This window comes from Eucyclogobius newberryi, unplaced genomic scaffold, assembly GCF_026437365.1.
Source record: "Eucyclogobius newberryi isolate DKJ021-1_F unplaced genomic scaffold, fEucNew1.0.hap1 SCAF_2, whole genome shotgun sequence".
NCBI lineage: Eukaryota > Metazoa > Chordata > Actinopteri > Gobiiformes > Gobiidae > Eucyclogobius > Eucyclogobius newberryi.
This window is the reverse complement of record NW_027315834.1, coordinates 20,160,408-20,175,779: the sequence shown is the minus strand read 5'-3', so window position 1 is coordinate 20,175,779 and position 15,372 is coordinate 20,160,408. Positions and strand designations below refer to the sequence as shown.

The window sequence follows — 15,372 nt, the reverse complement described above, 5'->3', positions numbered from 1 at the left end:
AGACTTCTCTGGTTTGACCAGCCAAAGTTATCTAAGTAAATTGGGTTAGTTCACTACAGTCCACACATGCTGCAAGTGAGAGGAAAAGTAAAGCGAGCCATTCATTTTGAATCAAATTATCCCATTAAGGTCTTCATTTAAATCATGAGCCAAATAACAGGGGCAAGGGCCCTGCCTAGAGGCTTTGTGTCACATTGTGAGTATAAGGGCACTGGTGAATAGATATCTAGTACCTATTTCTACATATTTTATTATCCTCATATCTGCCCTATTCTGTTGTTATTTGATTTATTAGCAATTAACACTTTGCTCTTGCGCAATGGAGTAATCAGCTACAAATGCAGTGGCTCCCTCTAGCGGGCAGCTAAAATATATCAAACAAAAAAAGTAAAGTCCAAGAGGGTGTGTTTTAAAAAGGCCTATTTATCAATTTAGTAACAGAAATAAATACATAATCAAAACACAGTTTTTAACAAATATTGTTTGTACAATAATACACAAACCACACCAAAGGAGACGCTGGAGGAAAAATAAATAACAATTTGCTTTAGTCTACCGTAAGACACAAAACATTTTCTTTTTGACGGTGGAGATTATGTTATTATTACAACAATGAGGTTAAGCGAAGTTCCCATGTAAATGTTTACATTTGAAGAAGTCTCAAATAAGATTTCCAACGATTCAGAAAGTTCCTCTGTGTTTTCCGGCAGAGTTATTAGGGCTCTCCGGTCATAATTGCAAGGAACTCGTCCTGGTTTACTAATAAAGGCAAACAAAAAATGTGTTACTAGTCAGTAGATAGACATTCTTTCCAGGTTGCAGTATTAATTTACATTACAACACTACAACACAACTACAACATTATATTAAGGCAGTTATATTAAGGCAGTGATGGATGTAGTGTGGTGTAGATGTAGACGTACTTTCTCCATCTCCGTCAATATCAAACTCATCAATCATGCTGCGCAGCTCTTCATCACCAATGCTTTCCCCGAGTTCACGTGCGACCCGCCTTAGGTTCCTCAGACTGATTTTCCCTGATTCATCGTCATCAAACAATTTGAAAGCTTTTAAGATCTCTTCCTTTGGGTCCCTTTCCAATATACGATCTGTTACTGTAGAGAGAGAATGCAACAATTAGCCTACATGGCTTACTTTATACAAAAAAAGTAATACAAAATACTTGCCAACTTCATTAAAATCTTCAAATGTAATCTTTCCATTCCCTTCTCGGTCATAGTCCTTTAGTATTTTTAGCACATCCACTTTTTTTACTTCAAATCCGAGCGCTCTCATTGCAACCTGCAGTGATTACATAGTTAGTAATGATGAACACCATTTCATTACTGAAGAATACATGATTACATGACATTATACAATACTAGTGACATACCAACAGGTCTGGGCAATGTGATGATGAAAATAAAATTGTGATCCGATTCCAGTTTTTAGTGTTATTGTGGTTTTTTTTTTGTTTAATCTTACGCTAATACCATTGAATATGGCTAAAACTAATATTTTTCCCAACCCACTCCTCCTATTGGTCAGCCTCTGTCATGAGTGACAGGCAGATTAAACCAATCACACTTAAGTGTGAACAATCAAGAGCAGTAGATGGCTTTAAAGGCATCAAAGTAAGATACCAGCTGTAAGAATAATCATAATTTACAACTTGGCTCTAGAAAAGGGTTCATTTACAATGAAAACACGAAGCATGTACCTTAAGTTCATGGTAGTCAATCTCTTTATCTTTGTCTGTGTCAAACAGCTCAAACGCCTCTTTAATTTCATGTTTCTGATCTTCAGTGAGCTCTCTTCTTTTCTTGCGCTTAGTTTTGTCCACAGCAAGCTCAGTTCTGAAACATGAAAAAGCATTGACACGTTACTTTGATTTGAAAGACAAAAAAGCATGAATTACATCTCTAACAACTCGTGTAACGTAAACATGTTTAGCAAGAGTGAGGTTAAGAACTGCAAACAACAGTTGCATTATAAGAAATAAATCAAAGAACACCCATTAAGATAGACCACTTTCAAAAAGAATCAATGGTATGCTAACGTTAGCATGGCAGATATCGTAAACAAAGCCGTGGAACCTGCTACGTGCATTTGATTTAAAGGAACGTGTGCGTGACAGCTTTACCTCAAGGACAGACTCATTTTGGACAGGTTACTGACAACAAAAGAGCAGATACACACGACTCAGCTCGAACCCAAACACAACAAATCCCTTTATCCGCGCTCGCTCACACAAATCGTTTCTATTGGTCTGTGGTTACTAGGCAGCAGTGAAGTATGCGCTGATTGGTTATTGTCATTGCGCTGTCTAAAACCTTGGATATACGCGCAGTGTACCATTGTCTGTATAAGATGTACAGACTAGAATCACTCAACTTTACTGTGTAGACTTTTGTTTCAATATCTGGGGTTATTGAAATGTTAGCAGCTTCTCGCTTTCATCGGAAAGTAAGCTAACATGTGACCTCTTGTGGAAATGTGTTGGCAATGCCACAGCCTGACAATAAATAAATAAACACACACACACACACACACACACACACACACACACATACATACATACATACAAAAACATACATAGTTATCATAGCTAATAAGGGCTGTTAGATAATATTAGATACAATAAAATACCATGCTGGCAAACATGGCGAAGAGCTGTGAAACGTTCGGACAAATGAGCCAAACGTTCAGATAAATGAAATGATCATCTTGAAGTGAATATTTACACACAGTTGCCCTTAAATTGGCCTGAACTCAGCCTCTTCCGGTGCTCTGTCCTACAGATCACACTACAACACCAAGCTAAGAGCTCACAGCTACTGTCATCCAGCTTTAAAATGTGTGTCTAAGATCAGAGTGAAATCTGTGTGTTTGTTTGTTTGTTTGTTTGTTTGTTTGTTCAGGCTAAGTAAGGGTACATTTTGTGTTGATGCAAGCCTGCTCATTTCATTTTTTTAAAAATAATTTGCAATACCATCCAAAATGAATGAAAAAAAACATGCTTTTGTTTTTGGGCAAACAAAAATAAACACTTTTCATAGGCTTCATGGCCTCATAACCCAGAGAGAGAAAATTCAAAATCCTCACTCCGACAACCACTTTCAACCTGCAGCCCACAGACGGACAACCAAGGCCCACGCCAATGTCTTTTGCTCACTTTGACAGTTTTGTTTAGTGCCACTCGGTCTCTCCTTATCTTCAAGTGTCTCCTTCCCCACATCTGTGAGCTCAGATAGAGACTGGGACACAAGTCCTATCTGGGTCCCAGAAAACCCCCAGGATTTCCCCTCCACATCTCGACTGATGACGGAAAAATAGGCTTATTTACTATAGTTGGAAAAAACAAAACCCTTGACTACACCCAGTGTGAAAGTCTCCTAATTTTGTGGTGGGCGAGTGAGGATGGCAGGAGTTTTCAGTGATGGAATTCTGTTCTGTTTGTCCTCAAATATACATTTGAAGTCTCCTTCTTTTGATTGTATAGAGTCTGTTCTTATTGAGGAGGAGGCAAATTGAAAAGGGCTTTACCTGATCCAGAATCAATAGCTCATACAGAGACAGCTTTCTGAAGAAACCACATGTGAGCAAGCCACTGCAGTACATGTGGGGTAACACAAGGCTGGACATTTATCCCATGTGTGGGTCCACATCCGGGCAGCTGGAGGGTGAGGATGGGGGCAGGGTGAGACCTGGCCTGCCTCAGAAAGCACCTTCTGTGTTTGGACCAACAAACTTTGTTAAGTTTTCTTTAATATTTTGTTCACAAATTTAAAACCTGGAATACATTAAACTCCTGACCATGTGTTTATAGAGAGATTCATTGTGGATGACCTGAATGTCACGTAGTTTAGATATTAAGATATTTTGATTGAATTGTGAATGGTTCTTCACACAGAGTTGTGGGGTGTGGTTACTCTAAGCATATTAAATCCTTAGTGTTAGGCAACTATGTGTTCATGTCATTAAACCTCAACCCCCACCCCAAACTTAGAAAGACCCCTTGTATGCTCAAACTTGGACTCTGTAACAAGTCTCCTTTTGCTGGTGGGAAACAATCAAATCAAAATTGCAAACATTTTACAGGCCATTGTATGTAATAGTTGTAGAGCTTTAGTCAGCTACAAGACAGCAGTGTGTTGGCAGCAATTAGTTTACTACAGACCAATCTTGCTTAACAGAGCCTCTCTGCTTACAGCAGCGTCTGATTGCTGACCTTTTCAACTTTTATGCCTTCAACTGTGTGACGGAGAAGCAGTGACCGCAACAATGAGTTAACGGGGCAGTTTTACCCAATGCACAGGGGGTAAGCGTTTACTGCGTCACTGACCTAAAATCCTAAATGCAAACAAAAATGCAATTGCTTGGAAAGGTAGAGGTTAGATTCTGGGTTGAGATTTAGTGAACTTTCACATCATGCCAATGTTAAAAATAGAAGTTTAAACAATCCTCAACAATTGAGGAACATCCTTTTGCTAAATTACATCAAAGCCATGGCACGTAACATAACAAAATTAACATTCAATAATGGGTCTTCCTCTTACTTGTCTGCAAAGGTGATAAATAGGCTTCATTGTTCAGTGTCATTTAAGGTAAGATACGTCTAGATTGTGTGGAACTTAATAAATATCACTGAGCTTTTTTGCACAAAACATGACAGAATGTTTGGGCCCACAAGGCCTGTCATTGTATATAATGTGTAATCACTCAAAACAGCATAAATTACAGTTTGGACTGTTTAATATTGAATGATTTTTTTGTAACCTTAGTATTGTGCAAGCCTGTTCTTGTTTACTAATAACTCTTTGGACCTGACACCAAATCTCCTCACATTTGAACAGATTATAAAGTGTAGATGTGTAAATCTGTAGATTAAGGGAATTATTTGCACAAATAATCTCAAAGAGGGTAAAAGTAAACAGATTGTGCAACAGAGGTTCGTTTGCATAGAGATGTCATAGAAGGGCGTGTGCAGCTCTTGTTTCATAATAGAAGCTCTCAGTAATGTTCTGCAAAAAAGATCTGACTAACTCCAACTCTGTTCATTTAATTACCCAGTCTGTGACGACACCAAGTGACTGAAAGTGGCCCCTGTAGTGGACGGATTACCTGCCCATGCAGAGCCCCATCCCTGCGCGAGGAGGAGCGTGAGCGCGCATCAAAGCGCCAGTGGAGAGGACTCATTGTTGGCCCCGTTACACGAGGGAAACATCTCTGTCGGACTGACCTGCGGGACCTTATCGTGGAACATCGCCGTAACTGAGGTAACGCATGTCCAGTGTAGCCTGCGATCTAAATGAATTAGACTGTGAAGCCATCCATAGTTCTATTTAGATTAGAAGCTTGTAAAAAATAGTTTGACAAGAATTGTAATATATATTTTGTAACATACGCGCGCAAATCCTCTGAAAAGTTGTTTGCGTGTTGCAGTAGCTTGTCTAGTGTTCCAACTTTTGTGTTTAATGCTGCCAGTGTGACTGTTGGGGAGGGAAAAATCCTGTATTAATTCTTATAATTATTAAATCAACTTGTATTGTACTGTAAATAAAGCCCTGTACTGAATCTCTGAGTGAAATGCGACATATCTGTGCTTGTTTTCATAGTTGTGGTTGAACAAATTCAGCAGGGGCAAAATGATTTAGATGTGACATCTTCAAGCCGAGTTTATTCCCCTAGAATCTCTGTCTGTGCATTGGCTTAGACATGGTGTCTCCACCCTGACCCTGTTCTGTGCCCTTATGCACCCACTTTGGCCTTTGCTGATCAATGGGAGGTTTCAGAGAAAATCGTCCTGCAACCATCCTTTTCTACTCCCTGCATATAAAATATGAATGACCAATTTCATTGATTTAATTGAAAACTTATCAAAGTTGTTTCACTCTTACCTTGGGAGACATTTCTTTAACCCTCTACTTCTTGAAAAAATAAATACTGTTAAGTGAACACTGGTTCTTTATCACACAAAGTACAAATAATAACAACATATTGTGTCAACATACTTGAAAAGCAGCAGGATTTGTCTTAATGTTTAGTTTATTTGAGGCCCATGGAAAGTAAAAAATCATCATCATCAATCAAATGTAACTTTAAGTCTTCATGCTGTAGGCCTGGTAATATCATTTTCGGTGAACTTAGCTGACCCATGACCCCTGGAATTTACCTCTTGACACCTTAAGCGGCCACATAAAACATAGATAAAACCTTCAGCCATGTCTTTGAAAAATAAGGTCACAGTGGAACGAAGAGACACAACACTTTTAACTGTAGCTTCACAGAGGTGGGCTGAGGAAAAGGCATCATAAATTATCTCACACAGCAGGGGACAGAGCAGACTCAGGGAGTCGTTTGGCAGAACTGTGGATCTTAATGCAACCTACAGCTCAGGAATGGTTCCTATGGTTGCATTCAACTTACACTTGTAAAGGAAAAGTGGATAAAGAAATAATAATGGAAAAAAAATCCAAATCAGATGGGATGGTCTGATTTTCCCAGCCGATACGCTAATCCATTGTTTTGATGTCGAGGCTGATCACAGATTTGAGGATATCAAGATTTTAAAATCTATTGCAATGCCCACAAATATAAGCAGTTCTCAAAACAATTGTTATATATTTGCAAAATAATTACTATTTTGCCAATATTTGTACTTATTGAATATAATTTGTATTCAATATAATTTGAATTAAAAATATTTGATGCAGTGAGGACACACTGGGAAAGACAGAGTGGAGCCCGGAACATTTCATTTTACTCTCAGTATTGTAGTAATAGTAGTGTTGTAGTATGAAAACTTCATTAATTATAAACAGAGTAACAGAGTTGTACCAGCCTTTTCAAAGATTTTCTGGCCCGTAGGCTTTATTAAACTCACTGCAGTTGGCTGCACTTGAAGCCCGGCATATGTGTGCTCTGCCTTAACCACTCGACCACTGGGCAGCACGTAATGTGTTGGTTTCCACCCATTTTGAGTCGGGGCATCATAGGCCCAAAATGCTCTGACTGAGGTCTCTTTGTAGCAGGTGGTGTGACAGTGACGTCAGACGTTGTTCACAGCAGTTTTGAGGCAAAAGACCTGTGTTGAACTCACTTTTGCTCCACACATAAACTCTTGGCTATTTTTGCATTCCAAGTACCCGGATGTTTGTACCCCGCCCTGAAAACATACAACTTCATACACTCAACACCTAGAAAGCAGTACATTTCCACCAGCTGCAGTACATTAAACTAAAGGTTTTATATTGTTGATGGTCCCTTAAGGTAACATTCAGTCTTTGTCAGTACCAAGGCTGGAGGATTAGCGTGGGGGGAATAAACAGGTAAAACTGTATCCCAAATAAATTTGCTTGGTGTCTTAAAAACAGAATGCTGTGAACATTAATTCACAAACAACATGGTTGCATTTACATTTGGGGTCAATTATGCTACATATGCTCATTAACACGGTGCACGGTGGCAAAGGCGGTTAGCGCTCTTGCCTCCCAAGAAGGAGATCATGGGTTTGATTCCCGGACCAGACCAACATCACATGATCTCTCTGGGTGGAGTCTGCGTGTTCTCCCCGTGTTACCGTGGGTTCTCTCCGGGTTCTCCGGCTCCTCCCACCGTCCAAAGACATGCATGTGTTAGGCAAAATTGGTGACTCTAAAATTGGCCCTAGTGAATGAATGTGAGAGTGAATGTTTGTCTGTTATGTCTTGGTGTTGGCTGTCCAGGGTGTACCCCGCCTAAGGCCCGAAGTCACTGGGATAGGCTCCAGTCACCCGCGACCCCGAAAGGGAACAAGCGGTAGAAAATGGATGGATGGATGGATGCTCAGTAACATAAGTCTTTCAAGTTACTACATATTGTGCTTTCTACATAAGTTACAGTTGCTCCTTGCGTTTATCTCAATAGCAGAACATGCAGCATTAGTCACATCTGTGTATCGAGTTACTACGGCCCTATGTCAGCCAAGCCTACTTAATTTGAACACATATCAATAGATTTATGAAAACTGGAGGATCCTTATTAGTTAGATTCATATCCATAAAGACTGAACCCCAAAAATTAAATAATTCATGTTTTGTTGTGTATTTTGGTTGACATTAGAAGAATAGTGCCAGAATAATGTAGAAATCTCATACTTTATCTTGGTGGTGACAAGTTTGAAGACATTCAAGCCGAGAAATGTCCCAACTCTAACCTCAGTAATGTCAATTATGACATTTTCTCTGAACGCTTGATAAGGTTTTTTTCTTTCTTCTCACTTAACAGCTCCATAATTGTCGTTATAATTGTTCATCGTTATAAATTTTATATTTTTTAAAGAAAACTAATGTTTGGATAAAGTGATTGAGTGTAAATCAAACTGTCAGAGACCATAAAGGTGGTATGGACGATTTTTTCAGCAATTTTTTTATCATATTTCCTCGTGGCATGGATAAATCATTTGTCCTGCCACGTATCAATCATAAAACGCACCTATCGCTCACCTGCAGCCGCGTCAGGCTCGTCCCAACGTCTCCGCGTGCCTAAGCGCATGGATCTATCATAATATAGTTCCCTCAGTGTAAGGGGCAAAATGAAGACGGAGAAAGACAGTTCGAGCTGACGCGGAAGTGGACAGAAATCTACGGGAGACGAGCGATGCGATGCGCTCCGTTGCGCTAATAAACAAACGCACGTGTGTGTTGTATCAGTCCGCACGGGGGAGTGCGCATGCGCACTTCCGCTTGCGTTCTCAAATCGCCGAAAAATCGTCCATACCGCCTTTAAGTGACCAAAAATCAAGCAATATATGCGCATGAAAACACAGAAATGTAGTTTGGATTGTAAAACTTAAAACGTACATAAGCAATTTTTGGTTGAATGCCCTGTCCAACTATTAAGTGACTAAAGGTTCTAAACATTTATGTATACAGTGTAACTGGAAGATCAAAAATGACATGATTGGAAACAAATTAACAAAAAAAGAAATATGAATAAAAACATGAATGTGTAAATAAATACTTTAATTTATACATGAATACATAATACTGGCCATTGAAGAGCAAAAATAAATGTCTGTATTGATTCATGCATTTCTGTGTATTTATTTTTTAGAATGATTTATTTTTCAAAAGCATTTATTTCGTTTTTGATTCAGTTATCTTTAAGAAATATGAATATCCACATTCATGTATTTCCGTTTTTCTTTTTCCACATGGTGTTTCTGTGTCACTTGTAGTATGTAAATGAGGGGGCGTGGCTGCTTGTGATTGAGAGGACTTTGGGACCCTCCTTCCTGCTGTTTATGTTCAGACAGCAAAACATTGTTTTGAGAACATAAAACCCAGTTTGGGATTCGAGTGGAGAAGTGTATATAAATAAAAACGCAAGTACAAAATTGTAAATAATCAGAAATAATATTTAGATTGCGTAAAGTGCTCTTGAAATGGCAACGCGATTCACAAAAACCCAGAGTAAACACATAGTAATGGAACACTTTACTGAGGAAATGTAAATACAGATCTAAGAGCTAACATTTGAACTAATATGGATAAAACAAGCCTGTGTTCTCTCTCTCTCTCTGTAAACCTTTAAGTTCTTATAGTCAATCTGCAATACATCTGTTGTATCCTAACCATACAATTGAATTCTTTGATGACTGCATAGGTGAATGGCTGGTGTGTGCGTGTCAAGGACAAGGAGGGGACACGGGGACGCACCTGGCCAAAAGAAACTTCTCCTTGTTTTAGCTCTACACAGATCCAGTTGTGTCAATCTGTCATGGAGCACATACTTTAGTAATCTGTTATCTTTTCCACAGTTCAAACACTCAGGCCCCTTAACTACACACAGAGCGCTGTAAAACGCTGCTTTATAGTTTACACCTGCTAATGGATCAGCACGGGCCTTTTTGTGCATATCCCATTGTTTTTTCTCATTTCACACACCAATAACTCCTGTCCTAAAGACTCAATACTGGACAGTTTTCCCTGAATTCATAGCTTGGACGAGCTCCCCACCTCCCTGGAGTTAAACATGAGTGTGTGTGATGAGATGGCACAGTCCGTGTGTGCTGCAGCGTCTTTCTGCTGACTGCAGATCTCACAGTGGCTGAAGGGCCGGCACATCAGCACTTTAAGAGTGAATGGAGATTAAGAGGCTGGCACCGTGGAGACCACTGCTAATAGACAGAGACACATCTGAACATAGAGCACAGAGTAAGGCCCACTGTAGTAAAGGCATCACTATGATCACTGTAGTAAAGATATAACTATGATCACTGTAGTAACTATGATCACTGTAGTAAAGATATAACTATGATCACTGTAGTAAATATATAACTGATCACTGTAGTAAAGATATAACTATGATCACTGTAGTAAAGATATAACTATGATCACTGTAGTAAAGATATAACTATGATCACTGTAGTAACTATGATCACTGTAGTAAAGATATAACTATGATCACTGTAGTAAATATATAACTATGATCACTTTAACATGATCATTTTAAAGCCACAGTTTTCTGTTACTTGAGTCACAAAAAGTCATATTAGTGTGTAATCTACAGTAATGCTGAAGTATAAATCAAACATTAACAGCCAGAACTATTATACTATTAAACTAGTAACATCAGAATTAGTTTGTATGCAGGGACAATTTATAATAATATCAAATAATAGAGAATGATATAAGGACATAAGAAAATATTCATTGCACAGTTGTATCCTTGTGTGTGTGTATGTGTGTGTGTGTGTGTGTGTGAGTGTGTGCTAGTGTGTGTGTGCGTGAGTGTGTGTGTGCGAGTGTGTGTGTCTGTGCGTGTGTGTGTGTGCGCTAGTGTGTGTGTGTGTGTGTCTGCTAGTGTGTGTGTGTGTGTGCCTGTGTGAGTGTGTGTGTGTGTGTGCCTGTGTGAGTGTGTGTGTGTGTGTGCCTGCGTGCTAGTGTGTGAGTGTGCGCGTGTGTGTGTGTGTGTGTGAGTGTGTGCGTGTGTGCGTGTGCTAGTGTGTGTGTGTGTGTGTGTGTGTGAGTTTGTGCTAGTGTGTGTGTGTGTGTGTGTGCGTGTGCTAGTGTGCTAGTGTGTGTGTGTGCGTGTGTGAGTGTGGCTGCAGGGAGGTGTGTGTAAGGTGAATGTGCTCGGTAGGGAAAGCTGCACAGTGACGGTCTCTGTGAAGTTGTGGACTCTGATTGCTGCTGCCATGCTCTACAGCAGGCTGCGTCCTTGCACTGCTGGATGATACATCTGCAACCCAGTATGTATATACTAATTTACTGTAACAGACTAATGGCGTTAGTGTCAGTTGAGTTCACTGAAGTAGTGCTTGATAGGCTGGATGAGTGTGGAGCAAAAGGATGCAGGATACCCTCCTCTGGCATAATTCGAGTTCGTGCTGAGAGGCACAGCATTGCAGATAGAAGGTGTCCCGAGCCTGTGTACTGCAGTGAAATGCTTGATTTTGCCTTTGTCTTTGTCCTGACTTTTCTTTGTACTTACTCAGTGTGTCCTGTGTTTCTCTGCAGTGTGAACATTCTTCCACTTTGACCAAAGATGATTTGTTTGCTGATCTTAGTCTTGGTCTCTGTGGCAGCAGCCGACAGATCAGCCCTACAAACTCTCAGACAGTTAGATGCACTGTATCCTGAGCTAGAGCACTCCAGGACCATCTATGTTATAGGTGAGTTAATTCATGAGAAGATGCAATCTCTGTTTTGTGTTTCCCACACTCACTACGCTGTGTCTTGAGTGTCCGCTGCTAATCAGAGCATTGTGGCACCACGCCTCACTGATAAGGGCGATGTGGAGGGTCGTCAGCTCTATCTTATACTAACTGTCTAACGCTGAAATGTTGTGTTTCCAAAGACAACCATGTGACTATCCATATCAATTGTTGTCACACAAACACAATGACATTACAGACAAACTATATGTAGGATATCCAACAAAACACAATGTAAGTAAGACATTTTAATAACTATTTTGCAGAAAACGGTCCTCGACTTTCGGTTCTGGCAGAACAGTCCAAAGTGATAACTAGACGAGGTGGGAATGTTACTTTACCATGTAAGATTCAGAGAGATGAAAGTCTTGCTCCCAATCGCAAAATGAGGATCAAATGGACAAAACTGACTTCTGACTATCTCAAAGAGGTTAGTGCATCCACAACACTAACGTACACACTATGACAAACCTGTACGAACAATAGTGTGCTTACTGTGTATACTACTATATAAGTGTGACCAGATTGTTCTTGCGTTGTGTTATGAATGGCCACGAGACACGGTTTATCCTTTGGAGGCACCCTCGTTTATTCTTGTCAACTGGTTAACAGAAAAACACCAAACAAGTTAACACGTGCCCCGAGGCAAATCCAGCCCAAACTAAAAAAGGATATAACAACAATTAAATCAATATACAACACATAAAACATACAGGACGACACGATGGATGACTGACCTCTTCCCGAGACAGAGATATTAAAAGGGAAGAGGAAGTCACGACCGTCAAATTTATAAGGGGAACACACGAAGAAGAAGCAGGGGCTGGAGGACACTGACAGCATAATAAAACAAATACCAGGTATGTTGAACACAATATTAAACAAAAATAATACAGATTTTGTGTGATTATACTGCAATGATGTATAGACTGGTTACATATATATATATATATATATATATATACACATATATATATACATATATATATATATATATATATATATATATATACATATATATATATATATACATATATATACACATATATATATATATATATATAATGTGTGTGAAAGAGTCTTTAAAATAGCAAATAAGAAGTAATCATCTCATTAGTCACATTGGTCATATCTTATATAGCACTGTTCTATATCCAATGGGTATTCAAAGCACTTTACATCAAGGAGTCTCTCAGCCTTTCACACACGTTCTGACACCAGTGTACGCAGACAACACTGAGATTATGACCACAATTATGGGAACTCTAATGCGCAAAGATACTACAGGTAACAATTACTTGTATAAAGATATATGTCACTGCATATGGAATTTGTGATGGTCTGAGTGAACCAATAATCTTTGTTAATCTTGTTAAAAGGTGGATGTCTTTGTTTCCATGGATTTTCACAAAAGAAGTTACGGTCGTTTTCATGGACGTGTCCATTTACTCAACACTTCTCCATCAGATGCGTCTCTTGTCATCTCAGAAATTTCCCTAGAGGATTATGGGAAGTATAAATGTGAAGTTATTGATGGTTTGGAGGATGCAACAGTAGTAGTAGCTCTTGACCTTGAAGGTATATAATTTACAGCGATGTGAATATGGTCATTTACAATACATGATGTCCAGACATTTTCCTTCTTGGTTTGGTACCTAGGTGTGGTCTTCCCCTACTTTCCTCGCCTCGGTCGTTACAACCTTAACTACTACGATGCGGAGCGGGCGTGTCGTGAGCAGGATGCCACTGTGGCCTCGTTTGATCAGCTTTATGATGCTTGGAGAGGAGGATTGGACTGGTGCAATGCTGGCTGGCTTAGCGATGGCTCAGTGCAGTATCCCATCACAATACCCAGAGAACCCTGCGGGGGCAAGAACACTGTACCTGGAGTACGTAACTATGGAGTGCGGGACAAAGAGAAGAATCACTATGACGTCTTCTGCTTTACATCCCACTACAAAGGTAAGTGGCGTTCACGTTCCTGCTAGAAACGATACTTTTCAACAGACAGATGTAAGTTTTTGTATCACACAGTTTGCATTAAAGACTTTTTGCTTTGCTCACTCAGGTCGGTTCTACTACCTGATCCAGCGTTCCAAACTGACCTATGATGAAGCGGTGCGAGCTTGTCAGAAGGATGGCGCTCAGATTGCCAAAGTGGGCCAGATGGTTGCTGCCTGGAAGCTGCTTGGCTACGATCGTTGCGATGCAGGTTGGTTGGCCGACGGCAGTGTGCGTTACCCCATATCCCACCCCCGGCGCCGCTGCAGCCCCACCGAGGCCGCCGTCCGCTTCAATGGCTTTCCTGACAAAAAGCACAAGCTCTACGGAGTTTACTGCTTCAAAGGCCCCAATTGAGAGGAGCGCAGACTAAAGAGTGAAGAAGAGACTGGGTGAATTATGAAGGCCATATATGTCGTATCAACTAAACTGTGATGCTTAATTTCATTGAGATGTTATGGAGTTTCTGGTGCTTAATACTAAAAATTCTCATGTATAGTTTACACATTCTATTAGTCTTATTATTTAATCCATGCCTTTGAAGTATTGTAAGCAGTAGCATTCATATTAACTGTTACTGGTAAACAGACATAAGAAGCCTCTCAGCAACAAGTCTTACGGTTGCACTAAAACTTGGCACTTAACAAAACTTCAAGTACAAGCCACGATTTTTAGCTGCTCACAACATTGAAAGGAAGTCTGTGATAACAAGGTGCTACAACGGGTACTTTGTATTGAATCATTCTCTATTTTGTTTTATTATGAATGTGTTGGACCAAATATTAGACAAAATTGGTGTTTTATTTTATACTTTTTAACATAATTGTCATGTTCTTATGGTAAAACTGTAACCGGCCTTATTTGTTTACTTAAAACTCAATACGTTCACAGCCCATAAAATACACAACCCTTCCCTTTTTTAGCACATATTGAAGAATATTTAAGGAACTAAAGGAATCTTTAGAGTAGTGAATATGTAGTTTTAGTGAACTACTAATCACCATTCAGCAATTCAACATGCCTGGCTATCTTAGGCGATGTAACACCAATGATAAGAAATGCTAAAACTTAGAGCGTATATGTAAAAAATATAGATATTTTGGCTGCATCTATCTTAGCCTCGTGCATGGAAAAGCACACAGCATAGAGTTATCACAACTGCTATTTTTGATAAAATCAGTTTATTTTAGTAAAGTAAAAAGCCACATGTAGCCTTATACTGTTTGACATAAAGTTTTTAAAATAGAAAACAATATAAGGTGCGATCGTTGCAATGCTTACGGTTTGTCTGCAAAAAAAACACTTGCTTTTATCATTAGGGTAAGTGAACTTTTTAGGGTAAGACTCAGACGGTCCCATCTGGCCCTGGTAAAATCTGAGGTCATCCCCTTTGGCTGTACTAAAGTTTTACTTGGCTTTATCCCCGAAAAGTCAAGGATCAGTGGAATTAAGTGGAAATGCTACAGTCTTATCATTGATAATATTATGATTTAATTGAACAAACAAACCTGCAAATGCTCTTTTTATGACATGATGTAAACAATTACAGGTTAAAAAAATGCTTTTGTATCAGAAGTCATGTCTTGTAGACAATAAAAACATGATCCATGATTACCGGTAGGTCTGTGTGTCTTGTATTGGACTTATTAAATACTCACAAAGCAGTTTAA

At 39.4% G+C, this 15,372-nt stretch overlaps 2 protein-coding genes across 3 annotated transcripts; one reads left to right on the top strand and one right to left on the bottom strand.

The window, feature by feature from the left end:
* Positions 1–543: 543 nt before the first annotated feature.
* On the bottom strand, positions 544–2,286 carry cetn3 (centrin 3). The gene is made up of 5 exons (XM_072453566.1): positions 2,144–2,286; positions 1,721–1,856; positions 1,188–1,302; positions 924–1,115; positions 544–759 (listed from the first exon to the last, which is right to left on the bottom strand). The coding sequence occupies exons 1-5, from the start codon at positions 2,158–2,160 to the stop codon at positions 716–718; spliced, it is 504 nt and encodes a 167-aa protein (XP_072309667.1). The 5' UTR covers positions 2,161–2,286; the 3' UTR covers positions 544–715.
* A 2,866-nt stretch (positions 2,287–5,152) lies between these two features.
* hapln1b (hyaluronan and proteoglycan link protein 1b) lies at positions 5,153–15,178 on the top strand. Of its 2 annotated transcripts, none has more exons than XM_072454197.1 (6): positions 5,153–5,279; positions 11,505–11,659; positions 11,968–12,131; positions 13,081–13,279; positions 13,361–13,663; positions 13,770–15,178. In XM_072454197.1, exons 2-6 carry the CDS (start codon positions 11,533–11,535, stop codon positions 14,057–14,059), a joined length of 1,083 nt encoding a protein of 360 aa, XP_072310298.1. In that variant the 5' UTR covers positions 5,153–5,279; positions 11,505–11,532; the 3' UTR covers positions 14,060–15,178. The 2 variants fall into 2 exon arrangements, with proteins under 2 accessions (XP_072310298.1, XP_072310297.1); XM_072454196.1 differs by lacking the exon at positions 5,153–5,279 and adding an exon at positions 11,105–11,236.
* The last annotated feature ends 194 nt before the right edge of the window (positions 15,179–15,372 follow it).